Source organism: Pleurodeles waltl, chromosome 2_1 (genome assembly GCF_031143425.1).
Source record: "Pleurodeles waltl isolate 20211129_DDA chromosome 2_1, aPleWal1.hap1.20221129, whole genome shotgun sequence".
Lineage (NCBI taxonomy): Eukaryota > Metazoa > Chordata > Amphibia > Caudata > Salamandridae > Pleurodeles > Pleurodeles waltl.
The window spans coordinates 130,759,975-130,784,310 of NC_090438.1; the positions used below are offsets into that span (position 1 = coordinate 130,759,975).

Consider the following 24,336-nt stretch of genomic DNA (forward strand, 5'->3'; position numbering starts at 1 on the left):
AATTTTCACCTTCGAGAACGCTGACAGCAACTCCACTGCTCTGATCGACAACCTCACTCTCAAACAACTGGTCATGACGCCCACCTACTCCGCCGGACCACACACTTGACCCCGTCTTCTCTGCCAGCAGCCACGTCACCTTCAGCCATACCACCGAACTCTACTGGACCTACCACCACTGTGTCCATTTCACCTTCCAGAAACCCGTCACTCACCACCGCCCACAGCAAATCCCCCACCGCAGCTGGAACAAGATCTTGAAAGACCAACTGATCTCCACCCTTGCCCGGGCCCCGCCACCCAGCACCACCGACCCCAGCACAGCTGCCCTCAACCTCAGACATTGGATAGACGACTGCGCCAACACCCTCGCTCCGCCCAAGAAATCCTCCAATAACCGCTTCAGCACCAAGGCCATCTGGTTCACCACCGACCTTCAGGCCTCCAAGCGGGAGTGCCGGAAAATTGAGAAGAAGTGGTGCCACGAACCAACAGAGAGCAACCACGCCGCCCTTAAGACAACCATCCGCAAGCACCACCAGCTCATCTGGACCACCAAAAGGTCCTTCTACAAAGATCGCATCGACAACAACGCCCGCAACAGCAAAGAGCTCTTCAGCATTGTCAAAGAACTCACCAACCCCAGGTCATGCTCCATCAACTCCCCCCACCCCCATCACAAGACCTCTGCAACTCCCTCACCACCTTTTTCCATCGCAAGATCACGAAAATCTACGACAGCTTCAACTCCTCGCTCCCCCCATTACCACCTCAGCCACTACCAACCCCAATCTAGATTTCATCCTAGACTCATCGCTCACCATGACCCAGCAAGTCAACGCCATCTCATCTTCCTGCTTCAACACCCTCTGCATGCTTCGCAAGATCTTCAGATGGATCCCCACCGAAACAAGGAGGACGGTCACCCAGGCCCTCGTCAGCAGCAGACTGGACTACGGAAACGCGCTCTACACAGGAACCACAGCCAAGCTCCAGAAGAAACTACAACGTATACAGAATGCCTCCGCACGTCTCATCCTCAACACCCCACGCCGCAACCACATCTCAGCCCACCTCAGAGACCTACACTGGCTTCCCGTCACCAAGAGGATCACCTTCAAACTCCTCATCCACGCCCACAAAGCTCTTCACAACACGGGCCCTGCTTACCTCAACGAGCGACTCACCTTCCACACTCCCACCTGCCAACTCCGTTCCGCCAACCTTGCCCTCGCTGCCGTCCCTCGCACCCATCGAACTACAGCCGGCGGCAGATCCTTCTCCCACCTCGCCGCAAAGACCTGGAACACCCTCCCCGCCCACCTACGACAGACCCAGGACCCTGATGACCTTCAGGAAACGCCTCAAGACCTGGTTATTCGAGCAGTAGCAGTCCTTCCCAACCCCCTTTTCAGCACCGTGAGACCCTAGTGGGTGAGTAGCGCGCTTAACAAATTATTGATTGATTGATTGATTGAGGTAGGTGTGCAACAAGGGAGATCCAGATTTTTGTTCCACTCTACGTTTATGGCCCGGAGGTCTTTTGCTGTGTGTTCTTTTTTGCTAGAGGGGGAACACTCGAAACACACGTGTGATGTGCCTATGGTTCTGCAGATGCACACCTTAACTTCTCTGTTGATAAGTGCCTTGTGAAATGCACTGATCCTGTGATGAAGCTACATTTCACGGTCTCCAAACCTTCAAGTCAAGCACGTTTGTTGTCTCCCGAGTTCTCTCTCTGCAGCAAACCTTATCAGTGAAAACACTTAACAGATGTCTTAAATATTTTTCTCGTCACTTTATTTTCATATAAATAAATCTGAAAATTCGTGTCCCGGATATTTTATTTTATTAAACAAAACACGAAAGGAATCGGCAACGCTCACCAGAGTGTGCACTTTCTGGGCACACAAATATTCGACAGGGAAATAAAAAAAAAAAGTAAAAATCTAAACTGAAGTAAATATAAACATATGCGATAATTGGCAAAATCAATTTATAGGTCATTAATAAAAATGTGGAAAGTTATTTTTTTCAATTTATGTGTTTTAAGACATTTTCTAAAAATACAACAATAGGAAAAAATGCAAAAGCTAACGAAAAACAAAACAATAAGAGCAATTGAGTGGGTGACCTCACTTTCGACACCATGGCTCATTCTAAGTGTAATTTGCTCACTAAGATGCTGACCGGTGACAAAATTAGAAAAAACATCAACTCCAAGACCATGCAAATTTTATGTTCTGTTTCCACATTTACACAGATATCACAATAGTGAAAACACTACCCAGATTCTACCTACTGCCTGAACAATATATCAAAACACACCCGGCATAGCCTTCCACAATATTACTACCACATCAATAGACATAAAATCAAAATCTTAAAAAACAACACATCCTAATAATTTCAATGGATAAAAATTAAAATGTTACCTACAAAAGCAGTTCTGAATGCCCCACCCCCACCACCTTTGTAACATCCATCAGATGAAAAAAACATTTAAAATAACATTTGACTAGCAGAAAGCAGCTGGGTGCACCTGATTGTGAGGACACGTTTTTATGAGCAGAAAAATGCCAGTGTTTGCAGTAGTGAAAATTCCAGTTCGCCTATTCTACTGGATTCAGATGTTGGCATATGGGTTTTCAGACATCCAATGAACGACGGTGACAAAACTGCATTTATCCCAGTTGCCTCTTACAACCAACTGGTTATTGACGTTTCCAAATATCTACTGTTTTTGGTTAATGCTGTTATCTACATAGGTTTTCTGTTGTTTTTCTGGTGCACTAACAAATAGTTCAGTGTCCATAAGTCCACCGGCTCTAATTAGATCCAATACAAACCATAAATAATAGTAGACTGAAAGTTTCACCCAGGCATGGCACTTCCACAACTGAGTTCCTTGTGCTTTCATCATGTTTACAGAGTGTGGCGGGGACAGTGCTATTTGCAAACCTTATCCCCATTTGTGCTTACCCACAGGACATCCATCTTGGCCCACAGACTTTGAGACAAAAAACACAAGATGGCAGTCCAGAAGATGGAAGCCAAAAAATCAGTGGCTTTCTTTTTGCAAGTCGCCACATGCTGTAAAAATCAGTAACCTATAAGAATAACATTTTAATACATTTTCTGAACACAGAATAATACACCACAGCGGAAGAACCATGCTGTGCACATTGTTGTACATTTATTTTAGACTGCTTCCTAGTTCTTGCAAGAATGACCAAGTTAGTACCTTTGTACCCTTTTGTTTTAAGAGGGTACCTTGCTCTCAGCAAAGGGGAATGAATGATGCATTTGAGTTTAAAGTGAGCCACAATTTGCAATTTGGGAGGTTACTAGTAATCTAACTTATCCAGGCCAATGTTGAAAAATGTTCTCTGGATTAGAATCTTGAAACCATTAGAATGGTGCTCAAAGTATAGCTCTATCTGCTATTCAGTGTCACAACATTGACCGAGGGTTAGGGTGACCGGTTGGAGGAAACCAGAGATCCGAATATATGAAGCCGTGCGACTCCACCCTGCATATGCTATAGAACGAACATTCTATTTAACGCCTAGCTAGGTTTCTCTATAGATAAAGCAACAGTTATGAACTGTATGACAAAAATAAATGCCTCCAACACAGCCATTTTGCACAAGAAATGCCAGAATTATGATTTAGGTCTCATTTACACCCTCTCTGTCTCTTATTATTTGCTGAAACTTCATTGACGTAAACCCTCCATATTCACCTGAAGTTTTGCAGTTTCATGGTATATTGACAGGATAATATTTTTTGCAATACATTGTTTTGTCCCCGCCTCTTTGTCTGATGATGTACATTTTTACTTATGTTAAGAGTCAGTACTTTGAGGTTAACCATTGCTAGCAAATATTAGATCAGTGTCTTGTAAAAGAGGCATTAAAATGGCCTGTACCACAATAATATTACAAATACCACTCAACATTGATGTTTACTACAAAAAAAGTTTTACTATGCATTTGACACAACTAACCAACATGCTCTCCAATTGTCATATTTTATATTCCCATTGTAGCGATGTTAACTAGCCTAGTAGCCAGATTAAATGTATTGTTAATTTATTCTACACCAGCTATGGCCCGGCTGTTGTTCAGAGACAATTTCATTAAGAAGATGTGGTCACTGGCTAAATGCAATCTTTGAATTTTGACACCAGCTTCCCCATTAACCAAATTATATCATCCCTTTGTATTGTCTACATACTGAAATCATTACTAATATTCTAAACCCGCCCCCCATTATAAACCTCCTATATTTAAAAAAAACTTAAATATTGGCCTGAATCAATGATCCATTGGGCAATTTTCTACATCTGTATGTTCTTTTTCCACTTGATTTCATCAAAAGGGAAATGTTCTGATGCTTTTCCTGTTATTTGACTGTCACCTGTGTCAAGGTGGAAAGAAATTGTCCTCTAATTGTCAGCATTTCTTAGGCAATTTCTATTATGAATTGTTCGCCTTCCTTTCCTGAATCAAACCGCCATGCCCAAGAGTGTCGTTTTCATGCATATATTTAAGTAAATCCTGCTACACAATGGTCCCTGGTGCTACTATTGTACCTGATGGCATTACCTATGACAAATTGAACCAAAAGACAGAAAAAAGAAGTTCCCTTCTACAACTACGTCTCTACTCTAACATGTCACTGTTAGATGGTGAGGTTCTTGTTGTTCAGCAGGTGAGTCAATACAGATGTTAAAGAGGGCCATGGTGTAGAAATGCAACAGGCTGATAATGTCTTGGGTTCCAAGTCTAGTCGTCAATTAGAGGCCTATGCCACAGCAGGAGTGTTCTCGCCTTCCATTTCTTCATTGCTGGAAGCAGTGTAGACATGTTCCGCATGAGCGTTGGAATATTCATTAGCTTGGTCTAGTGGAGCTGCTAGAAGACTTTGTGAGGTTGGGGCCGCTTGAGCTGGGACAGTCTCCTGATTCGCCTGCATCATTGGCCTGTAGGAAAGGCAACAAAAGCAAGATCACAGTGGTTAGATGTCTATTTAACTGTCCTCCCAGTCCAGTGGTGTCCAGCAGGTTTTCTGGTGGGATGGATCTATGCCTGAGAACCACTGACTTTGTAAATTAGGTCCTTTTAAGATTCACTCAGTGTACATTCGTGTATGTATATAGCATGAAAACCCTGCACTTCTGGACCTACATTGGACACTACTACATTAGATGGCAGAGTATTCCACAGTTAACTCTGTTTTGTACATTTTTACCTAACTTTTCAAATCAGTTAGAAATAACAGCAGAGCCTTCCTACCAATATCCTTTACAACATAAAACACCTGCTGATAGTCACTTTAGGTACACTGTTTCTTTCCTTCAGGGCTAATAGCTGAACATGTGATCATTCAAAGACTCATGTTATACCTAATGTCTGAGAAACTTTACAAATCAAAGCCAGCAGTCTGTCTCTTCCTCTTTCAAATCTTACCTTTTCCAACCTCATGCTCTTATTAATTTCTTCTTTTTGCTAATTTAATGTATTCATACCTGAAGAATGGTCCTCTGAGATTTCTAAACTTGGACATATAACTGCAACATTAGGATATTGCTTGAATTGGTCAATAAAAGGCTTATCATCTTGAAGTCTACTTTTTCAAGGCATCAGTTAGGTATTTGAGTGTATCTTCTCTGTGACTTAAGATAATCTTTCCATGGCTTTTGGCAAACGCTGTCATGTGAAGCACAACATATAGCAGTCTTTATTCTAATTAGTGATAAACAAAATAGGAAAATGGGGTGTGTCCTCTGTTACACTTTATAAGGGTTTAATGACAGCTGATTTTGCATAATTTACAAAACAACAGTACCAGTGTGTCCCACAAGCCATGGATGAATACATACATGCACGCATGCCATAAATAATATATGTGACGGAGCGTTGACTGCATGCTGGTGGTACAACTGGTCAGCGGACTGTGCTCTGGGCCCTCAGTGCATAATGAAACACATGGGACACAAAATAGAAAAACTTGGTGGTCATTTGTGCCAATATCTGGCCTCACTCTAACTCACAGGACTGAATAATTACATAGATATGTGGCAAAAACGTTGGGTACCATTTTAGCACCTTGTTACCTCCATGCTAATGGTACAACAGGCCATCAACCCAGTGGATTGCGCTCTTGAGTCCTTTTTACACAATGACTATGATGGGCAACAGAATAAAGCAAGCCCAGACATTAGTGCAAACCCTACTGGGGCTGATGATACAGTGGTCCCATGAATCAGTGGACTGCACTATGGGGCCCTTTGTACACAATGACTCTGATGGGCAATAGAATTTAGGGAGCCCAGACATTGGCACAAACCTTGTTACCTGCATGCTACAGTGGGTCATCGAACCAGTGGCCTGTGACATGGAACCCTTTCACAATAACGCTGATGGGCAATTGAATCGTGGGAGCCTAAACATTGGCGCTAATGACCACCTCCATATTCTAATTCACACAATTGAAGAGGTGCTGCCCTCTGGCAAAGGTCCATGGGTGCCTTTTGAGCACCTTCCTATCAATGATACTTAAAGGCAGTGACCATTGTGATGATATAATCAGCTAACTCCGAATCAGGCCAATTATAAGACAATACTGCTGCTGAGATATCTGCTAGGGTCACGAAGAGTGGGCCGAAACATGTTGAAAATTAGAGTATTCTCTTACTTTCTTGTGCCGTTTACTTTCATATTTTAGAGGGTCATCATAATCCTTTGATGGCCAAGGCACTTCTCTATTCTTAGTTGGCTATTTGCAATATTAAAATATCATTTTATTTTAGAATTAAATTTAGATTTACCTTCCAGATCTTTGACCTCTGACCTCTGCCCTCTGCCCTCTGCCCCTTAATATAATTGTTGTGGAAGGGCTGAGTCTTTGCTAGGGATCTGTATCTAGTGTTGCCAGATGCATTTGTTCTGACCATTCCCATATATTCCAGACCCTTTTCAGAAATATGGAGCGTCCCCATCCTAAAAATTTCTCCGTTTTTACAAATCTCTATTTTCTGTTCAGTTTGCCCTTGAGTGCCCTGGTCTTACTGTTCAAACTGCGCTGTGTGTACTCGTATGCCCCTGAGTATGTGATGCTGACAACCCAGTATTATTTTACAGTGTCTTCTGTGACTTGGAGCATGGTCCCTGGATCTGTCCCCGCGAACACCTCCCTGGAGTCACTTTGTAAAATTGGATAATCGAGTAATATAAAAAATGAACCAAATAAGCCAGGGATCAAAGAAATGTCATGGGACCTTGAGACTAGTTTGCACCTTTTCCATAAATACCCAGTTTGTAAAGATGGTTCAGTTTCTTTCATCTTGGTAATGTCTTTATTCTTCTTGTGTTTCACCCAGGATTTTCGCATGAAGTGTACTTCTTGCTGGTCTCTCTAAGTCCTCCTTTGATGTTCATGTACGCACTAGGTTGCATGATTGGATCAGTGGCGTAACAAAATTTGAGGGTGCCCCACTGCAAAGTACATGGGGGCGCTTCCCCCTGCCCTGCCCTGCCCACCACCTACTACTTTTGCTGAGGGAGCCCTCCGCAGCTCGGGCCCCCAGCACCGCAGGGGCTGCAGAGGCTTGTGTAACGTGACTGGATTGGGTGACACCCATACTTAGTGTCCTTGGAATGATCCAGCAAATGAGGACCAAATTATAAGTATGGCTGACTGAATTACACTGTGAAAGTCCTCCCAAATTATAATTCAGAATGCAGCACATTATATGGCAGTATTAGTTCCACTGTTTTGTAATTTTAAGAGACTTCCTACTGCAGTTTTGCTCATTTTGCAGTGTAGAGCATACCAAGTGTACCTATTAATCAGCTTCATGGTTCTTTAACTGATGAGCATCTGAGTTGGCGCTGCAGGATTCACACTTGTGATCTGCACTTCATTCTCAAGGGTTTATACAAGATTCTATTTAGCCTTCACCTGTAATGCAGTGTTTTGCAGTGAATGATCAAATTTACCTTGAAAAGTTAACCATTTACTTATACCTTTGGGACATTACTTTATAGAAAAAAGTCTATCTGAAACCTCCAGGCCAATCAACTTTGAAATCTTTCAAAAATATCCCTCTGGTGCTACCCTCTAAAAAGTTAGCGAATGTGACATTTGACCCATGTTTTGTCCTAAACGTAAGCATTGGCTGCTTTCAGTGAGCAAGCAGCTGCCATATTGTGTAAGGATATTGCCACAGTTAAATGGATTGCCTCCTTATACAAAAATAATTTTCCTGGCATTCTCAAGATTACAGTATTTCAGCATTACAAAAATAAATGTAGAAAAAGCACATGTTCTACCTTGCCCTATGGAACTTAAAGCCTAAACTATCTCACATACAAGCCACACAGACAGGTAATATTTGTCAAGAATATTGTCTGGGTCCCCTTCGCTCCTTTATCAATCATCAAACCCTGTGACCACTACCCCAGTGACTTCAGTGCCCACATGGCCTGGCCTAAGGCCATGCCCTGTGCCAGGTCCCATTGCTCACAGTTTCCACATGGCACAGCCTTCAGCCATGCCTAGTGGGTCATGACAAAGGGTGTGGTCTTCGAGCATGACAGGCACTTGGTCTGTCCTTTCCAAAAATCTGTTGGATACACCATTTAATTAATCCCTTTTCCCCAGATCCAGAGGCCTGGGTGGTGGCATCCCGGTGGAGGGCGGAGTGCTGCATGCACTCTTTCTAGCGTCGCTGGGTAATGCCTTGAGCCATAGCATGCTGGTTAAGAGGCGCAGGGCCTGGCCTTAGGCCATTACAGTAAGTTCTAGGGCAAGGTACAGCCTTCAGCCTTTTCCTATGTCAAGTACCCCAGTCCTCACAGCCCACTGAGCATTGACTTCTGCCGTAGGCAGGGAATCTTGAGGGTGCTGCCCTCTTTCTAGTAAAAAGGTATTAGTAGCTTCCGGGCATGGCCTGAAACTATGCTTAGATCTCACAGGGACTATGAGGTGGATTTCATCCACAATCATTGCCCAGCACCCTTACACTTATTTAGTCTAGGCTTGATCTTTCAGCAGCATCCCTGGCATATACACTTATCAAGAATTTCCTAAGCAGATTTCAGTTGTAAATGGCACTTTGGGACTCCCTATAGTGTGCGCTCCAAAATCAACATGTACACAACTTTATAGTATAAAACATAAGTACACACATTGGACTTTGTAAAGTTTTATATGCAGATCTGTTTCTAAAGTGATGTCATTAAAAGTATTTGTCTTTAGCTGCAGATTGGTACATACACTTGTATTTTTTCGTGGACCTTTGTGCAGTACCTACTGGTACCAGTGCAGAATTTAATTTAAGGTCAAGGTCAGTTTCAAGGTAAAGGTTACAAGGCAGAATCGTGCTGTGGGAAGTAAAACATACATATTGTCCAGGACCTAAAGCAGATGTTGTCGACCCTTTGGTAATCCCAGACATCTGTATTTCATGTTGACATTGCTGAGCCTGAGCACCTTGGCTGCACTCTACTGATCAATGATTTATTTAATATTTTCACACGCCGGTGTTTATAACATTAATCAATAAAGGCCTTTGTTGCCTGTTTTCTAGCTTCAGTTATATCTGGTGTGCTGATGCTGGCTCTATGTGCCTCCATTTTCTAAACTAACATAGGATGCAAACACCCCCTTGCAATTCCTAGAAGCCATATCTCTGTTATCAACCTGAGGCTAACTTGCTACCGTGTGTTCTAATTCATTACACCTCTTTGCTCTGAACAACTGGTCTATCTATGCAAATTACCAGTTCATATGTTTTTATGTTGCCTACCTGCCATAACCTTACTTAGAATTATGACGTTGAACCCTTTATATTCTCTAGTCTGAACCAAGCATGAATATCTATCTAGTCGTCTTGGAAGTCTTATAGCTACACTTTCATTAGCAAAGGTCAGTGCTCAAGTCCACATGGACCGAAACAAAGTCTTATGTGCTTTTCATATTCCTCTCATCTCTTCTAGTGCTTCGTCTTCTTTCGTTGTAGGTTTCACCACGCCCAGCACATGCTGCCTTTGCAAATATCAGATGTCTGACGCAATTCACAAAGCAGCTAATGCGACCAAACAGCAGCACATCAGAGTCCTCCCTAGTCATCTGAAAGTGCACTTCCTGAGCAGACCTGGCTGCAAACCCTGCTGTGGCCAAGGCAGAGAGAACAAGGAAAATTAACCAGGAAGCACTCCATAAAAATCCAGTGCTTCGAGGTCACACTCAGTGACAGTAGCTAAATAGTTCTTTAATCTTTAATCGCAACGTTTTTATAAAAACGATACAGCCACATCCAACGCATTTCACTCTGAAGAGCACTTCTTCAGGATGTTAGTATGCTCAAAAACCTCAACATGTCCAGTCTGTGGCCATGAGCAATTGTGCACGTGCATAGAAAGTGTCCAATGTTCAATGTACATTTTATATGTATCTTTAAGTCCAAATGGCAAATGTGAGCTCTAGAATCGTGGCCCATACTGTCCGTCCAGAATGGCGACCAGACCACTACGCCCTGAAGAAGTTCTCTTCAGAACGAAACATGTTGCCTGTGGCTGTATAGTTTGTATGACAAGAAAGAAGATTATAGAGCTAATCGACTTTTCTCATTGAGACTTCCGAACATTTGACCTATGTTGAGTGTTTCCTGATTAATTTCCATCATGTAAGATGTCTGAACAGGATACTTGAATTTGGTGCCAACATTTGCCTCATTTCTATGGGTGAATGGAGGGAAGAGCAAAAAGTGACTAAGTTGACGGTGCCATCAAAACTCTTTAGGGAGAATATATGCCTTGATAAGCTGTTCAAAAGACATGACACCGCCGCCTTCAAATTCCCATAAAATATTTTGTGTACCACTTGAGTCCCACTGACTCCAATGTACACGCTTCGCTTGCTGATGAAGCTAGCTCGTCCATATGATACAAGAGTATAAGGGTGTCCGGTTCCGCTATGCCCTATTATGAAATGTGCACAAGATTTGTTTTGATCCCTGTCCGAGCTGTACTACTTCTGCCACTTTCACTCAGAATATTGAATTGAAAGGTGCGGAAGGGAACTCTTCATCTTCCATCTATTCACATGATTCTCTCCCCTGAATCAGAACTTTGCCCATATAGGCCGGTCCTGCGACCAACATATATCTGATAAACCCGGAGCCTGGACCTCATTATTTGTGCTATCATTTTAGAGTCTATTAAGGCCAACCTGCATCTGCCATGGTGCCAAAGAACTCACTGTCTCATAGTTCTGTTTCTGTATTCTCTGGTGAATTGAACTGAATGGTAGTTGGACCATCTTTACTCCTGTTATTCACCCCACGAAAGACAACTGCTGTTTACCCACTGAACAAAGTTTCTCTCCTTGTGTCCCCTCAAGTTATCGAAATTATCATCAATCAGCCTCTCTAGTGATCTTGATTGTGGTTAAGCCTTGGTTCTTCAATTTATCTGTAACCATGATTTAAGCAACAATAGATTGCGAACGCCTCTTTTGCAGAGAAGTTTCATGGTTAATTTTATAAACAGAAATCTCATCAAACTATTTAAGTGCTGTCTTTTTTGGAAAATGATCTAGTGAATTTGATTTGATTTATTTACTTCAGTTTTGGGAGATCCACATGTCTATTGACATTCCCCGGTTCAGGAATGGCACACATACCCCATCGCCTTCATGGCACTGAAAACAGCATTTAAATAGATAAGGAAGAATCAAACCAGAACATATAAACAGAAAGAAGGGTAATCAAAGCCCTAATTACTCAAAGCCTTAATTTTAAAAACGGATTATTCCAAAATTTAGTATCCAAATAGAGGAAGGATTGGCTGCTGTCATGCATGTTTCCTGATCCAGGGTATGTCAATAGACATGTAGCTCTCCCTAAACTGAAGTTACCACCAGCTCGGAGCTTTGGTCAGGGTTGATGTCTACGTGGAAAGAATCCAGTTTCACGTTGCTTTCAATGTAGACCTTCAACTGGCAAATGGCCAGTGTCTCTAATTGTTCATACAAATGTTTATGATGGGCAATTTATGTAAGGCAGTCTGGTGGCATCAGCTCTTTAGACTCTTCTTGAAGAAGCCTTACTATTTGGGCCAAACATCAGGCCTTTGATATAGTTCTAAACTTCTTTTTAAATGATTAAAGTATAGTCATCGTTTTAACCAATGTTTGACACTCTTGTGATGTCTGAATTCTTTCAAGGTTTGTAAATTTGCACTCATAATAGCACTGTTTCTCATGAGTGAACATTTATGATTTTCCCTAATTTACAAAACACACCTGTACTCCTCCAAGAGCTGCGCCATTCATAACTTTTAAGGCATATTGCTGAGTGTCATCTGTTTTTTTTAAAGCCTATTTCCCTATTGCATAATTACACATAGTGTACAGTAACACTTGTGAATTTAGAGCCACCAAGAGACCACTTCTGGGCATAGTCAATTTTAACCAGGCATCTCTCACACCAATTGTACACTGAGAGGACCAGTGACACAGCAAAGGGTAAAGGTGCTTCAGGTCCTAATGCAAACAAGGAAATTGGTCCATTTTCTCCTAGCTTGGTAATGAAAAACCGCCACTGACTTGGGTTGCATGAGCATCTCAAAAACTCAGCCCAGTTCCACTGTACTTGCTGCACTATTGAGTAGTTGCGTCCCTGCTAAGTGTCCTTCAGCTTAAAACTTCGAACCGTGACCCCAGAAGTAGCTGCTCAGGCCAGGCTTTTTGCTCCATCAGGATGTTGGACTGGGAAAATGAATAGATTACTCTGATAAACAATAATGACAAAGACATATAAGATGGTGATTTTTATGTGCCAAAGATCTGTGACTAACCCATCCATGTAGGAAAAACCGATGCATTGCTAAAAAGAAGAACATTCCTCCAGATCAAGACCTGGTAACCAACACAATGGCTCATATGTATGACCCTTATTACTAGGTACTGCTGATGTCTTGTTGGAGTTGGAGCAGCACTGGGTGTTCTATCACATATCCCCATACACCATGGGCCTGAATTAGAGATGGGTGGTGTATGAAGTTGGCTCTGTATATACTATCTCAAAGTGAGAGATAGTGTGCACAGAGTCCAAGGGTTCCCCTTAGAGGTTGATAGTGGCAAAATTAGATATTACTAATGCTTTATTTTGTGGTAGTGTGGTCGAGCAGTAGGCTTATCAGAGGCTAGTGTTAAACATTTGTTGTACACACACACAGGCAATAAATGAGAACACACACTCAAAGACTTAACTCCAGGCCAATAGGTTTTTATATAGAAAAATATTATTTTCTTAATTTATTTTAGAACCACAAGATTCATAATTTAGGTGAGTACATAAATTGTAAGGTACTTGACACAGCTAAGTATGGAACTTTGAATTAAAACAGTAATGTACACATTTTTGGCAAAAATGGCAAATAGCTATTTTAAAAGTGGACACAGTGCAAAAATGAACAGTTCCTGGGGGAGGTAAGTATTGGTTTGTTTCTCAGGTAAGTAAAGCACTTACAAGTTCAGTCTCCTGGGCACAGGCAGCCCACCATTGGGGGTTCAAGTCAACCCCAAACACCCAGCACCAGCAACACAGGGCCGGTCAGGTGCAGAGGTCAAAGTAGGGCCCAAATAGCATAGGCGCCTATGGAGAACAGGGATGCTCCAGTTCCAGTCTGCTAGCAGGTAAGTACCTGTATCCTCTGGGAGCAGACCGGGGGTTCTGTAGAGAACTGGGGGCATGGGGTCCAAAACAGGCATACAAAATACACCCTCAGCAGCACAGGGGCGGCCGGGTGCAATGTGTGAAGTAGGTGTCGTGATTCAGATAGGAATCAATGGAGAGACCCGGTGGTCGCTCTGGCGATGCCAGCAGGGCACAGGGGGACTTCTCGGGCCAGCCACCGACTGGGCGGGCTGCCTGCTGGTCACTCCTGCACCAGTAGTTGGTTCCTTTCGGGCCGGGGGGCTGCGGGTGCAGTGCTTCTTCCAGGCGTCGGGTTCCTTTGTTACTGGGCAGTCGCAGTCAGGGGGAGCCTCTGGATCCTCTGGATCCTCTCTGCAGACGTCACTGTGGGGGTGCAGGGAGGTCGACTCAGGGTGTCCACGTCGTTGGAGTTGCCTGGGGTCATCTCTGCGGTGTTGGTTCTTCTGGATATGAGCTGGGGGCGTCGGGTGCAGAGAGTGGAGACGCACGCTTCCGGAGTGAGGATGGAGTCTCTTTAAAGATGGTTTCTTTGTTGCAGTTTTGGACAGAGCCGCTGTCCATGGGAGCTTCTTGGTCCTCTAGGTGCAGGTCAGTTCTCTGAGTCCTCAGAGGTCGCTGGTCCCGCTGGATGCATCGCTGTGCAGGTTCTCTGAGTCTGGAGACAGGTCAAGTCAGTTGTCATCTCCGTCGTCTCTACGGGGTTTTCAGGTCAGCAGTTCTTCTTGTTTCAGGTTGCAGGAATCTGATTTCCTGGGTTCAGGGTTGCCCCTAAATACTCAATTTAAGGGTGTGTTTAGGTCTGGGGGGCAGTAGCCAATGGCTACTGTCCTGGAGGGTGGCTACAACCTCTTTGTGCCTCCTCCCTCTGGGGAGGGGGGCATATCCCTAATCCTACTGGGGGGGGAATCCTCCAAAACAAGTTGGAGGATTTCCTAAGGCAGGGGTCACCTCAGCTCAGGACATCTTAGGGGCTGTCCTGACTGGAGGGTGACTCCTCCTTGTTTTCCTCATTATCTCCTCCGGACTTGCCGCCAAAGGTTGGGGCTGTGTCCGGGGGGGCGGGCATCTCCACTAGCTGGAGTACCCTGGGGCGCTGTAACACCAGGCTTGAGCCTTTGAGGCTCACCGCCAGGTGTTACAGTTCCAGCAGGGGGAGGTGTGAAGCACCTCCAACCAGTGCAGGCTTTGTTTCTGGCCACAGAGTGACAAAGGCACTCACCCCATGTGGCCAGAAATTCGTCTGGATGTGGCAGGCTGGCAGAAACTGATCAGCCTAGCACTAGTAGTTGAGCACACCAAAATAATCAATATATCTACACTTTGAAGACAAGTAATGTCTGATACATCAAATTGAAAAATAACAATAGATTACACTATAGTACCATTTCTTAAAACGGTGTTGATGGACATAACCAAACAGAAGACAATTATACAGACAAACAATATTGTCCAAAAGTCAGACGATTTTAATACAAAGAAGAAAATATTTTTTATCCACATAAACTGGCTACCAGTAAGTCTGGAGATATACAGGTGGGGCTGAATTCTTGGACATGAGGTCCTGGTAAACCAGTTGGCGTGCCGTTGGTGAAATAGAGAAATTTGGAGACGGATTAGGAGCTTGTTCCAGGATATATGGAAGGAAGTTGCTACGTACAGTATTGAGATTTAATCTGAAGAGTTTAAGAGACGGTTAACTTTGGTTACAAGCAGCTCCTAAGTGGGATACGAGCGTAACGGTCGTTTAAGCGATCAAAGCCTTGAAGAAGTCCGGTGTGGACGAAACACGTGTCAGCTGATGGTTTTCGTATTCTGTACTCATATATGTTTTCCTCTTTATGTTTATATTTATGTGGATAAAAAATATTTTCTTCTTTGTATTAAAATCGTCTGACTTTTGGAAAATATTGTTTGTCTGTATAATTGTCTTCTGTTTGGTTATGTCCATCAACACCGTTTTAAGAAATGGTACTATAATGTAATCCATTGTTATTTTTCAATTTGATGCATCAGACATTACTTGTCTTCAAAGTGTAGATATAGTGATTATTTTGGTGTGCTCCACTATTTTGCTTTTTGTTTCTAGAACAGGTTTGCTTTACAGCAACCCGGTCCTACACATCATGGCAACAATGAGTTTCAGTGTATGAGCACCCGTAACTTCTTTTCGAATACACAATTAGAATGTGCATTTATTTCAATTAATGAGTTGCCAGTTGTTGTTCATAGCACTAGTAGTTGGGCTGGTATACAGGGGGCATCTCTAAGGTGCCCTCTGTGTGCATTTCTCCATAAAGCCCACACTGGCATCAGTATGGATTTATTGTGCTGAGAAGTTTGATACCAAACTTCCCAGTATGCAGTGTAGCCATTATGGAACTGTGGAGTTCGTGTTTGACAAGCTCCCAGACCATATGCTCTTTATGGCTACCCTGCACTTACAATGTCTAAGAATTAGCTTAGACACTGTAGGGGCATAGTGCTCATGCAACTATGCCCTCACCTTTGGTATAGTGCACCTTGCCTTAGGGCTGTAAGGCCTGCTAGAGGGGTGACTTACCTGTGCCACGAGCAGTGGGTTGTGGGCATGGCACTCTGAGGAGAGTGCAATGTCAACTTAGTTTTTTTCTCCACACCAGCACACACAATCTGTGAGGCAGTGTGCATGTGCTCAGTGAGGGGTTCCCAGGGTTGCATAATACATGCTGCAGCCCTTAGAGACCTTCCCTGATCACAGGGACCTTGGTACCAGGGGTACCATTTACAAGGGACTTATCTGTGTGCCAGGGCTGTGCCAATTGTGGAGACAAAGGTACAGTTTATGGTAAGACCACTGGTGCTGGGGCCTGGTTAGCAGTTAGAATCAACAAAAGGCAAAAAGTTAGGGGGTTACCATGCCAACAGAGGCATTTACCTACAGGTGGTAACAGAAAATGCTCCACATTTGAAGACTGTCCTGAAATCATTATGGAATACTCCAGTAAAATGTATTTCACCATAGAGAACAGTACATTCTTGTATTAATCTTTTTTAGCAATTCAATTAGATGAAACATTTTGGAAAGACCTGTATTTCTGATACAGTGTTACAATGTAACTCTTTTTGGGCCTCAGCGATTAGTCAAGGACCTCTTTCAGAGGCATATCTATTGATAATATGTTAAAGAAGTCTTACTTCATTTCGGTGCCAGCCAGTTTTTCCTTCTTCTTGCCTTTTATTACAATGATCCAGATAATGGCGAAGATGATGACAGCTGCTAGGAGGGCTGCAATGATGGCGGCAGCGATGATCCCTTCAGCCCCTGTGTGGTAGACACTGACAGGTGGTTAGGCAGAGACTTGGAGTATGAGTCACATGTGATTTTAGGCACCCAAACTGAGCTTGCCTCTACATAAAAAGAAGCCACACATTCTGAGGATTTGACTCCCAGAATCAGGATTTGTAAACAACCACACCCATAGGTTGAACATAATACATAGCACGGCTTTATTCCAACAAAACTAAATTTAGGGTCACAGGAAAGAAAGAGTAGGGGGTAATGTTTGGTAGTCATGAAAAATGTCTGGCAAATTCACAAACATATTTGTGGATATCCACACCCTTTTGATGGATGCTTAGGAAGCATGTGGTAAACTACTTTTGCAAAATCCAGGAGTAAGTGTTTTGATGGATGTTATTTAGGGGTTGCCACGGGTTGAAGCTGTGACCACTTTCTTGCCCCTTGTGACCACTGGCACTCCCTTTGTGACCCCTTGTCTCAGAGGTGGCAAAATCAGAGCCAAGAATATAGGGACAGGTTCGTCTTATGGTCATCAAATGTATTGTGTGTGCTTGTTTGAGTGAGAGTGTGTTTGTGTGAGAGAGATGGAGTGCATTTGTATGAACATTTGCCTGTATGTCTGAGCGTGAGTGTGAATGAGTGAGTTAGTGACAGTGAATGAGGATGAGTGGGATTGAGTGTCAGTACATGAACATGAGTGAGTCCGACTGAGTAAGAGTGAGAGAGAATGAATGAGTGTGACACACCGCTGGAGTGTAAGTGGGAATGAGTGACAGTGGGTATACCTGTGCGTGAGAATGTGTGAATACGAACAATTGGGAGTGAGTGCAAGTGAGAGTCTGTATGTAAGAGTGAATGAGAGAGTGTAGGAAGTTGGCTCTGTATGTGCTATTTCAAAGTAAGGAATAGCATGCACAGAGTCCAAGGGTTCCCCTTAGAGGTAAAATAGTGGTAAAAACAGATAATACTAATGCTCTATTTTGTGGTAGTGTGGTCGAGCAGTAGGCTTATCCAAGGAGTAGTGTTAAGCACTTGTTGTACATACACATAGACAATAAATGAGGTACACACACTCAGAGACAAATCCAGCCAATAGGTTTTGTATAGAAAAATATCTTTTCTTAGTTTATTTTAAGAACCACAGGTTCAAATTTAACATGTAATATCTTGTTTGAAAGGTATTGCAGGTAAGTACATTAGGAACTTTGAATCATTTCAATTGCATGTATACTTTTCAAGTTATTGACAAATAGCTATTTCAAAAGTGGACACAGTGCAATTTTCACAGTTCCTGGGGGAGGTAAGTTTTTGTTAGTTTTACCAGGTAAGTAAGACACTTACAGGGTTCAGTTCTTGGTCCAAGGTAGCCCACCGTTGGGGGTTCAGAGCGACCCCAAAGTCACCACACCAGCAGCTCCGGGCCGGTGAGGTGCAGAGTTCAAAGTGGTGCCCAAAACGCATAGGCTAGAATGGAGAGAAGGGGGTGCCCCGGTTCCGATCTGCTTGCAGGTAAGTACCCGCGTCTTCGGAGGGCAGACCAGGGGGGTTTCGTAGGGCACCGGGGGGGACACAAGCCCACACAGAAATTTCACCCTCAGCAGCGCGGGGGCGGCCGGGTGCAGTGTAGAAACAAGCGTCGGGTTTGTAATGTTAGTCTATGAGAGATCAACGGATCTCTTCAGCGCGGCAGGCAGGCAAGGGGGGCTTCGTCGGGGAAACCTCCACTTGGGCAAGGGAGAGGGACTCCTGGGGGTCACTTCTCCAGTGAAAGTCCGGTCCTTCAGGTCCTGGGGGCTGCGGGTGCAGGGTCTTTTCCAGGCGTCGGGACTTAGGTTTCAGAGAGTCGCGGTCAGGGGAAGCCTCGGGATTCCCTGTGCAGGCGGCGCTGTGGGGGCTCAGGGGGGACAGGTTTTGGTACTCACAGTCGGAGAGTAGTCCGGGGGTCCTCCCTGAGGTGTTGGTTCTCCACCAGCCGAGTCGGGGTCGCCGGGTGCAGTGTTGCAAGTCTCACGCTTCTTGCGGGGAGTTGCAGGGTTCTTTAAAGCTGCTTCTTGAAACAAAGTTGCAGTCTTTTTGGAGCAGGTCCGCTGTCCTCGGGAGTTTCTTGTCGTCGTCGAAGCAGGGCAGTCCTCAGAGGATTCAGAGGTCGCTGGTCCCTTTGGAAGGCGTCGCTGGAGCAGAGTTCTTTGGAAGGCAGGAGACAGGCCGGTGAGTTTCTGGAGCCAAGGCAGTTGTTGTCTTCTGGTCTTCCTCTGCAGGGGTTTTCAGCTGGGCAGTCCTTCTTCTTGTCGCAGGAATCTAATCTTCTAGGGTTCAGGGTAGCCCTTAAATACTAAATTTAAGGGCGTGTTTTAGGTCTGGGGGGTTAGTAGCCAATGGCTACTAGCCCTGAGGGTGGGTACACCCTCTTTGTGCCTCCTCCCAAGGGGAGGGGGTCACAATCCTAACCCTATTGGGGGAATCCTCCATCTGCAAGATGGAGGATTTCTAAAAGTTAGAGTCACCTCAGCTCAGGACACCTTAGGGGCTGTCCTGACTGGCCAGTGACTCCTCCTTGTTGCTTTCTTTGTTCCCTCCAGCCTTGCCGCCAAAAGTGGGGGCCGTGGCCGGAGGGGGCGGGCAACTCCACTAAGCTGGAGTGCCCTGCTGGGCTGTGACAAAGGGGTGAGCCTTTGAGGCTCACCGCCAGGTGTCACAGCTCCTGCCTGGGGGAGGTGTTAGCATCTCCACCCAGTGCAGGCTTTGTTACTGGCCTCAGAGTGACGAAGGCACTCTCCCCATGGGGCCAGCAACATGTCTCTAGTGTGGCAGGCTGCTGGAACTAGTCAGCCTACACAGACAGTCGGTTAAGTTTCAGGGGGCACCTCTAAGGTGCCCTCTGGGGTGTATTTTGCAATAAAATGTACACTGGCATCAGTGTGCATTTATTGTGCTGAGAAGTTTGATACCAAACTTCCCAGTTTTCAGTGTAGCCATTATGGTGCTGTGGAGTTCGTGTTTGACAGACTCCCAGACCATATACTCTTATGGCTACCCTGCACTTACAATGTCTAAGGTTTTGTTTAGACACTGTAGGGGTACCATGCTCATGCACTGGTACCCTCACCTATGGTATAGTGCACCCTGCCTTAGGGCTGTAAGGCCTGCTAGAGGGGTGTCTTACCTATACTGCATAGGCAGTGAGAGGCTGGCATGGCACCCTGAGGGGAGTGCCATGTCGACTTACTCGTTTTGTCCTCACTAGCACACACAAGCTGGCAAGCAGTGTGTCTGTGCTGAGTGAGAGGTCTCCAGGGTGGCATAAGACATGCTGCAGCCCTTAGAGACCTTCCTTGGCATCAGGGCCCTTGGTACTAGAAGTACCAGTTACAAGGGACTTATCTGGATGCCAGGGTCTGCCAATTGTGGATACAAAAGTACAGGTTAGGGAAAGAACACTGGTGCTGGGGCCTGGTTAGCAGGCCTCAGCACACTTTCAATTGTAAACATAGCATCAGCAAAGGCAAAAAGTCAGGGGGCAACCATGCCAAGGAGGCATTTCCTTACACAACCCCCCCCCCAAACGAAAGAGGATGAGACTAACCTTTCCCAAGAGAGTCTTCATTTTCTAAGTGGAAGAACCTGGAAAGGCCATCTGCATTGGCATGGGCAGTCCCAGGTCTGTGTTCCACTATAAAGTCCATTCCCTGTAGGGAGATGGACCACCTCAACAGTTTAGGATTTTCACCTTTCATTTGCATCAGCCATTTGAGAGGTCTGTGGTCAGTTTGAACTAGGAAGTGAGTCCCAAAGAGGTATGGTCTCAGCTTCTTCAGGGACCAAACCACAGCAAAGGCCTCCCTCTCAATGGCACTCCAACGCTGCTCCCTGGGGAGTAACCTCCTGCTAATGAAAGCAACAGGCTGGTCAAGGCCATCATCATTTGTTTGGGACAAAACTGCCCCTATCCCATGTTCAGAGGCATCTGTCTGCACAATGAACTGCTTAGAATAATCTGGAGCTTTTAGAACTGGTGCTGAGCACATTGCTTGTTTCAGGGTGTCAAAGGCCTGTTGGCATTCCACAGTCCAGTTCACTTTCTTGGGCATTTTCTTGGAGGTGAGTTCAGTGAGGGCTGTCACAATGGATCCATATCCCTTCACAAACCTCCTGTAATACCCAGTCAAGCCAAGGAATGCCCTGACTTGAGTCTGGGTTTTTGGAGCTACCCAGTCCAGAATAGTCTGGATCTTGGGTTGGAGTGGCTGAACTTGGCCTCCACCTACAAGGTGTCCCAAGTAAACCACAGTTCCCTGCCCTATCTGGCATTTGGATGCCTTGATAGAGAGGCCTGCAGATTGCAGGGCCTTCAAAACCTTCTTCAGGTGGACCAGGTGATCCTGCCAGGTGGAGCTAAAGACAGCAATATCATCAAGATAAGCTGTGCTAAAGGACTCCAAGCCAGCAAGGACTTGATTCACCAACCTTTGGAAGGTGGCAGGGGCATTCTTTAAACCAAAGGGCATAACAGTAAACTGATAATGCCCATCAGGTGTGGAGAATGCTGTTTTCTCTTTTGCTCCAGGTGCCATTTTTATTTGCCAGTACCCTGCTGTCAAGTCAAAGGTACTTAAGAATTTGGCAGCACCTAATTTATCTATGAGCTCATCAGCTCTAGGAATTGGATGAGCATCTGTCTTGGTGACAGAATTGAGCCCTCTGTAATCCACACAAAACCTCATCTCTTTCTTTCCATCTTTGGTGTGAGGTTTGGGGACTAAGACCACTGGGCTAGCCCAGGGGCTGTCAGAGCGCTCAATTACTCCCAATTCTAGCATCTTGTGGACTTCCACCTTGATGCTTTCCTTAACATGGTCAGACTGTCTAAAGATTTTGTTTTTGACAGGCATGCTGTCTCCTGTGTCCACATCATGGGTACACAGGTGTGTCTGACCAGGGGTTAAGGAGAAGAGTTCAGGAAACTGTTGTAGGACTCTCCTACAATCAGCTTGCTGTTGGCCAGAGAGGGTGTCTGAGTAGATCACTCCATCTACTGAGCCATCTTTTGGGTCTGATGACAGAAGATCAGGGAGAGGTTCACTCTCTGCCTCCTGATCCTCATCTGTTACCATCAACAGATTCACATCAGCCCTGTCATGGAAGAGCTTAAGGCGGTTCACATGGATCACCCTCTTGGGGCTCCTGCTTGTGCCCAGGTCCACCAGGTAGGTGACCTGACTCTTCCTTTCTAGCACTGGGTAAAGGCCACTCCATTTGTCCTGGAGTGCCCTGGGAGCCACAGGCTCCAGAACCCAGACTTTCTGCCCTGGTTGGAACTCAACCAGTGCAGCCTTTTGGTCATACCAAAATTTCTGGAGCTGTTGGCTGGCCTCAAGGTTTTTGGTTGCCTTTTCCATGTACTCTGCCATTCTAGAGCGAAGGCCAAGTACATAGTCCACTATGTCTTGTTTAGGCTCATGAAGAGGTCTCTCCCAGCCTTCTTTAACAAGAGCAAGTGGTCCCCTTACAGGGTGACCAAACAGAAGTTCAAAGGGTGAGAATCCTACTCCCTTCTGTGGCACCTCTCTGTAAGCGAAAAGCAGACATGGCAAGAGGACATCCCATCTCCTTTTGAGCTTTTCTGGGAGCCCCATGATCATGCCTTTTAATGTCTTGTTGAATCTCTCAACTAAGCCATTAGTTTGTGGATGGTATGGTGTAGTGAATTTGTAAGTCACTCCACACTCATTCCACATGTGTTTTAGGTATGCTGACATGAAGTTGGTACCTCTGTCAGACACCACCTCCTTAGGGAAACCCACTCTGGTAAAGATACCAATGAGGGCCTTGGCTACTGCAGGGGCAGTAGTCGACCTAAGGGGAATAGCTTCAGGATACCTAGTAGCATGATCCACTACTACTAGGATGTACATATTTCCTGAGGCTGTGGGAGGTTCTAGTGGACCAACTATGTCCACACCCACTCTTTCAAAGGGGACCCCCACCACTGGAAGTGGAATGAGGGGGGCCTTTGGGTGCCCACCTGTCTTACCACTGGATTGACAGGTGGGGCAGGAGAGGCAAAACTCCTTAACCTTCTGGGACATATTGGGCCAGTAGAAGTGGTTGACTAACCTCTCCCACGTCTTGGTTTGTCCCAAATGCCCAGCAAGGGGAATATCATGGGCTAAGGTCAGAATAAACTCTCTGAACGACTGAGGCACTACCACTCTCCTAGTGGCACCAGGTTTGGGGTCTCTGGCCTCAGTGTACAGGAGTCCATCTTCCCAATAGACCCTATGTGTTCCATTTTTCTTGCCCTTGGACTCTTCAGCAGCTTGCTGCCTAAGGCCTTCAAGAGAGGGACAGGTTTCTTGTCCCTTACACAGCTCCTCCCTTGAGGGTCCCCCTGGGCCTAAGAGCTCAACCTGATAAGGTTCAAGCTCCAAAGGCTCAGTTCCCTCAGAGGGCAGAACTTCTTCCTGAGAAGAGAGGTTCCCTTTTTCTGACTGTGTTGCAGTTGGTTTCCCAACTGACTTTCCTTTTCTCTTGGTAGGCTGGGCCATTTTCCCAGACTCCAGCTCTACATTTTCACCCTGTGCCTTGCATTGTGCTCTTGTTTTTACACACACCAGTTCAGGGATACCCAGCATGGCTGCATGGGTCTTTAGCTCTACCTCAGCCCATGCTGAGGACTCTAGGTCATTTCCAAGCAGACAGTCTACTGGGATGTTTGAGGAGACCACCACCTGTTTCAGGCCATTGACCCCTCCCCATTCTAAAGTTACCATTGCCATGGGATGTGCTTTAGTTTGATTGTCAGCATTGGTGACTGTATAAGTTTTTCCAGTCAGGTATTGGCCAGGGGAAACCAGTTTCTCTGTCACCATGGTGACACTGGCACCTGTATCCCTCAGGCCCTCTACACTTGTCCCATTAATAAAGAGCTGCTGCCTGTATTTTTGCATGTTAGGAGGCCAGGCAGCTAGTGTGGCTAAATCCACCCCACCCTCAGAGACTAGAGTAGCTTCAGTGTGGACCCTGATTTGCTCTGGGCACACTGTTGATCCCACTTGGAGACTAGCCATTCCAGTGTTACCTGGATTGGAGTTTGGAGTGGAACTTTTCTTGGGACAGGCCTTGTCTCCAGTTTGGTGTCCAGACTGACTACAGTTTCGACACCAGGCCTTTTTGGGATCAAAGTTTTTACCCTTGTACCCAGGATTGTTTTGTGAAGAGGCTCTGGGCCCACCCTCCTGTGCAGGTTTTTGGGGGCCTTTAGAAGACTCTTGACTATTTTTATTTTTGGCTGTCTCACCACCTTTCCCCTGGGGAGGTTTTGTGA

General features: G+C 45.2%; 1 protein-coding gene across 1 annotated transcript in view; it reads right to left on the minus strand.

The window, feature by feature from the left end:
• Positions 1–1,778: 1,778 nt before the first annotated feature.
• The window catches only part of VSIG1 (V-set and immunoglobulin domain containing 1), a 105,115-nt gene continuing 82,557 nt past the window's right edge, over positions 1,779–24,336 (minus strand). The window contains exons 6-7 of the mRNA XM_069205935.1: positions 16,907–17,033; positions 1,779–4,987 (exon numbers count right to left, since the gene is read on the minus strand). Coding sequence (XP_069062036.1) covers positions 4,810–4,987; positions 16,907–17,033 — 305 coding nt within the window. The 3' untranslated portion in view covers positions 1,779–4,809. The remainder of the gene's footprint in view (positions 4,988–16,906; positions 17,034–24,336) is intronic.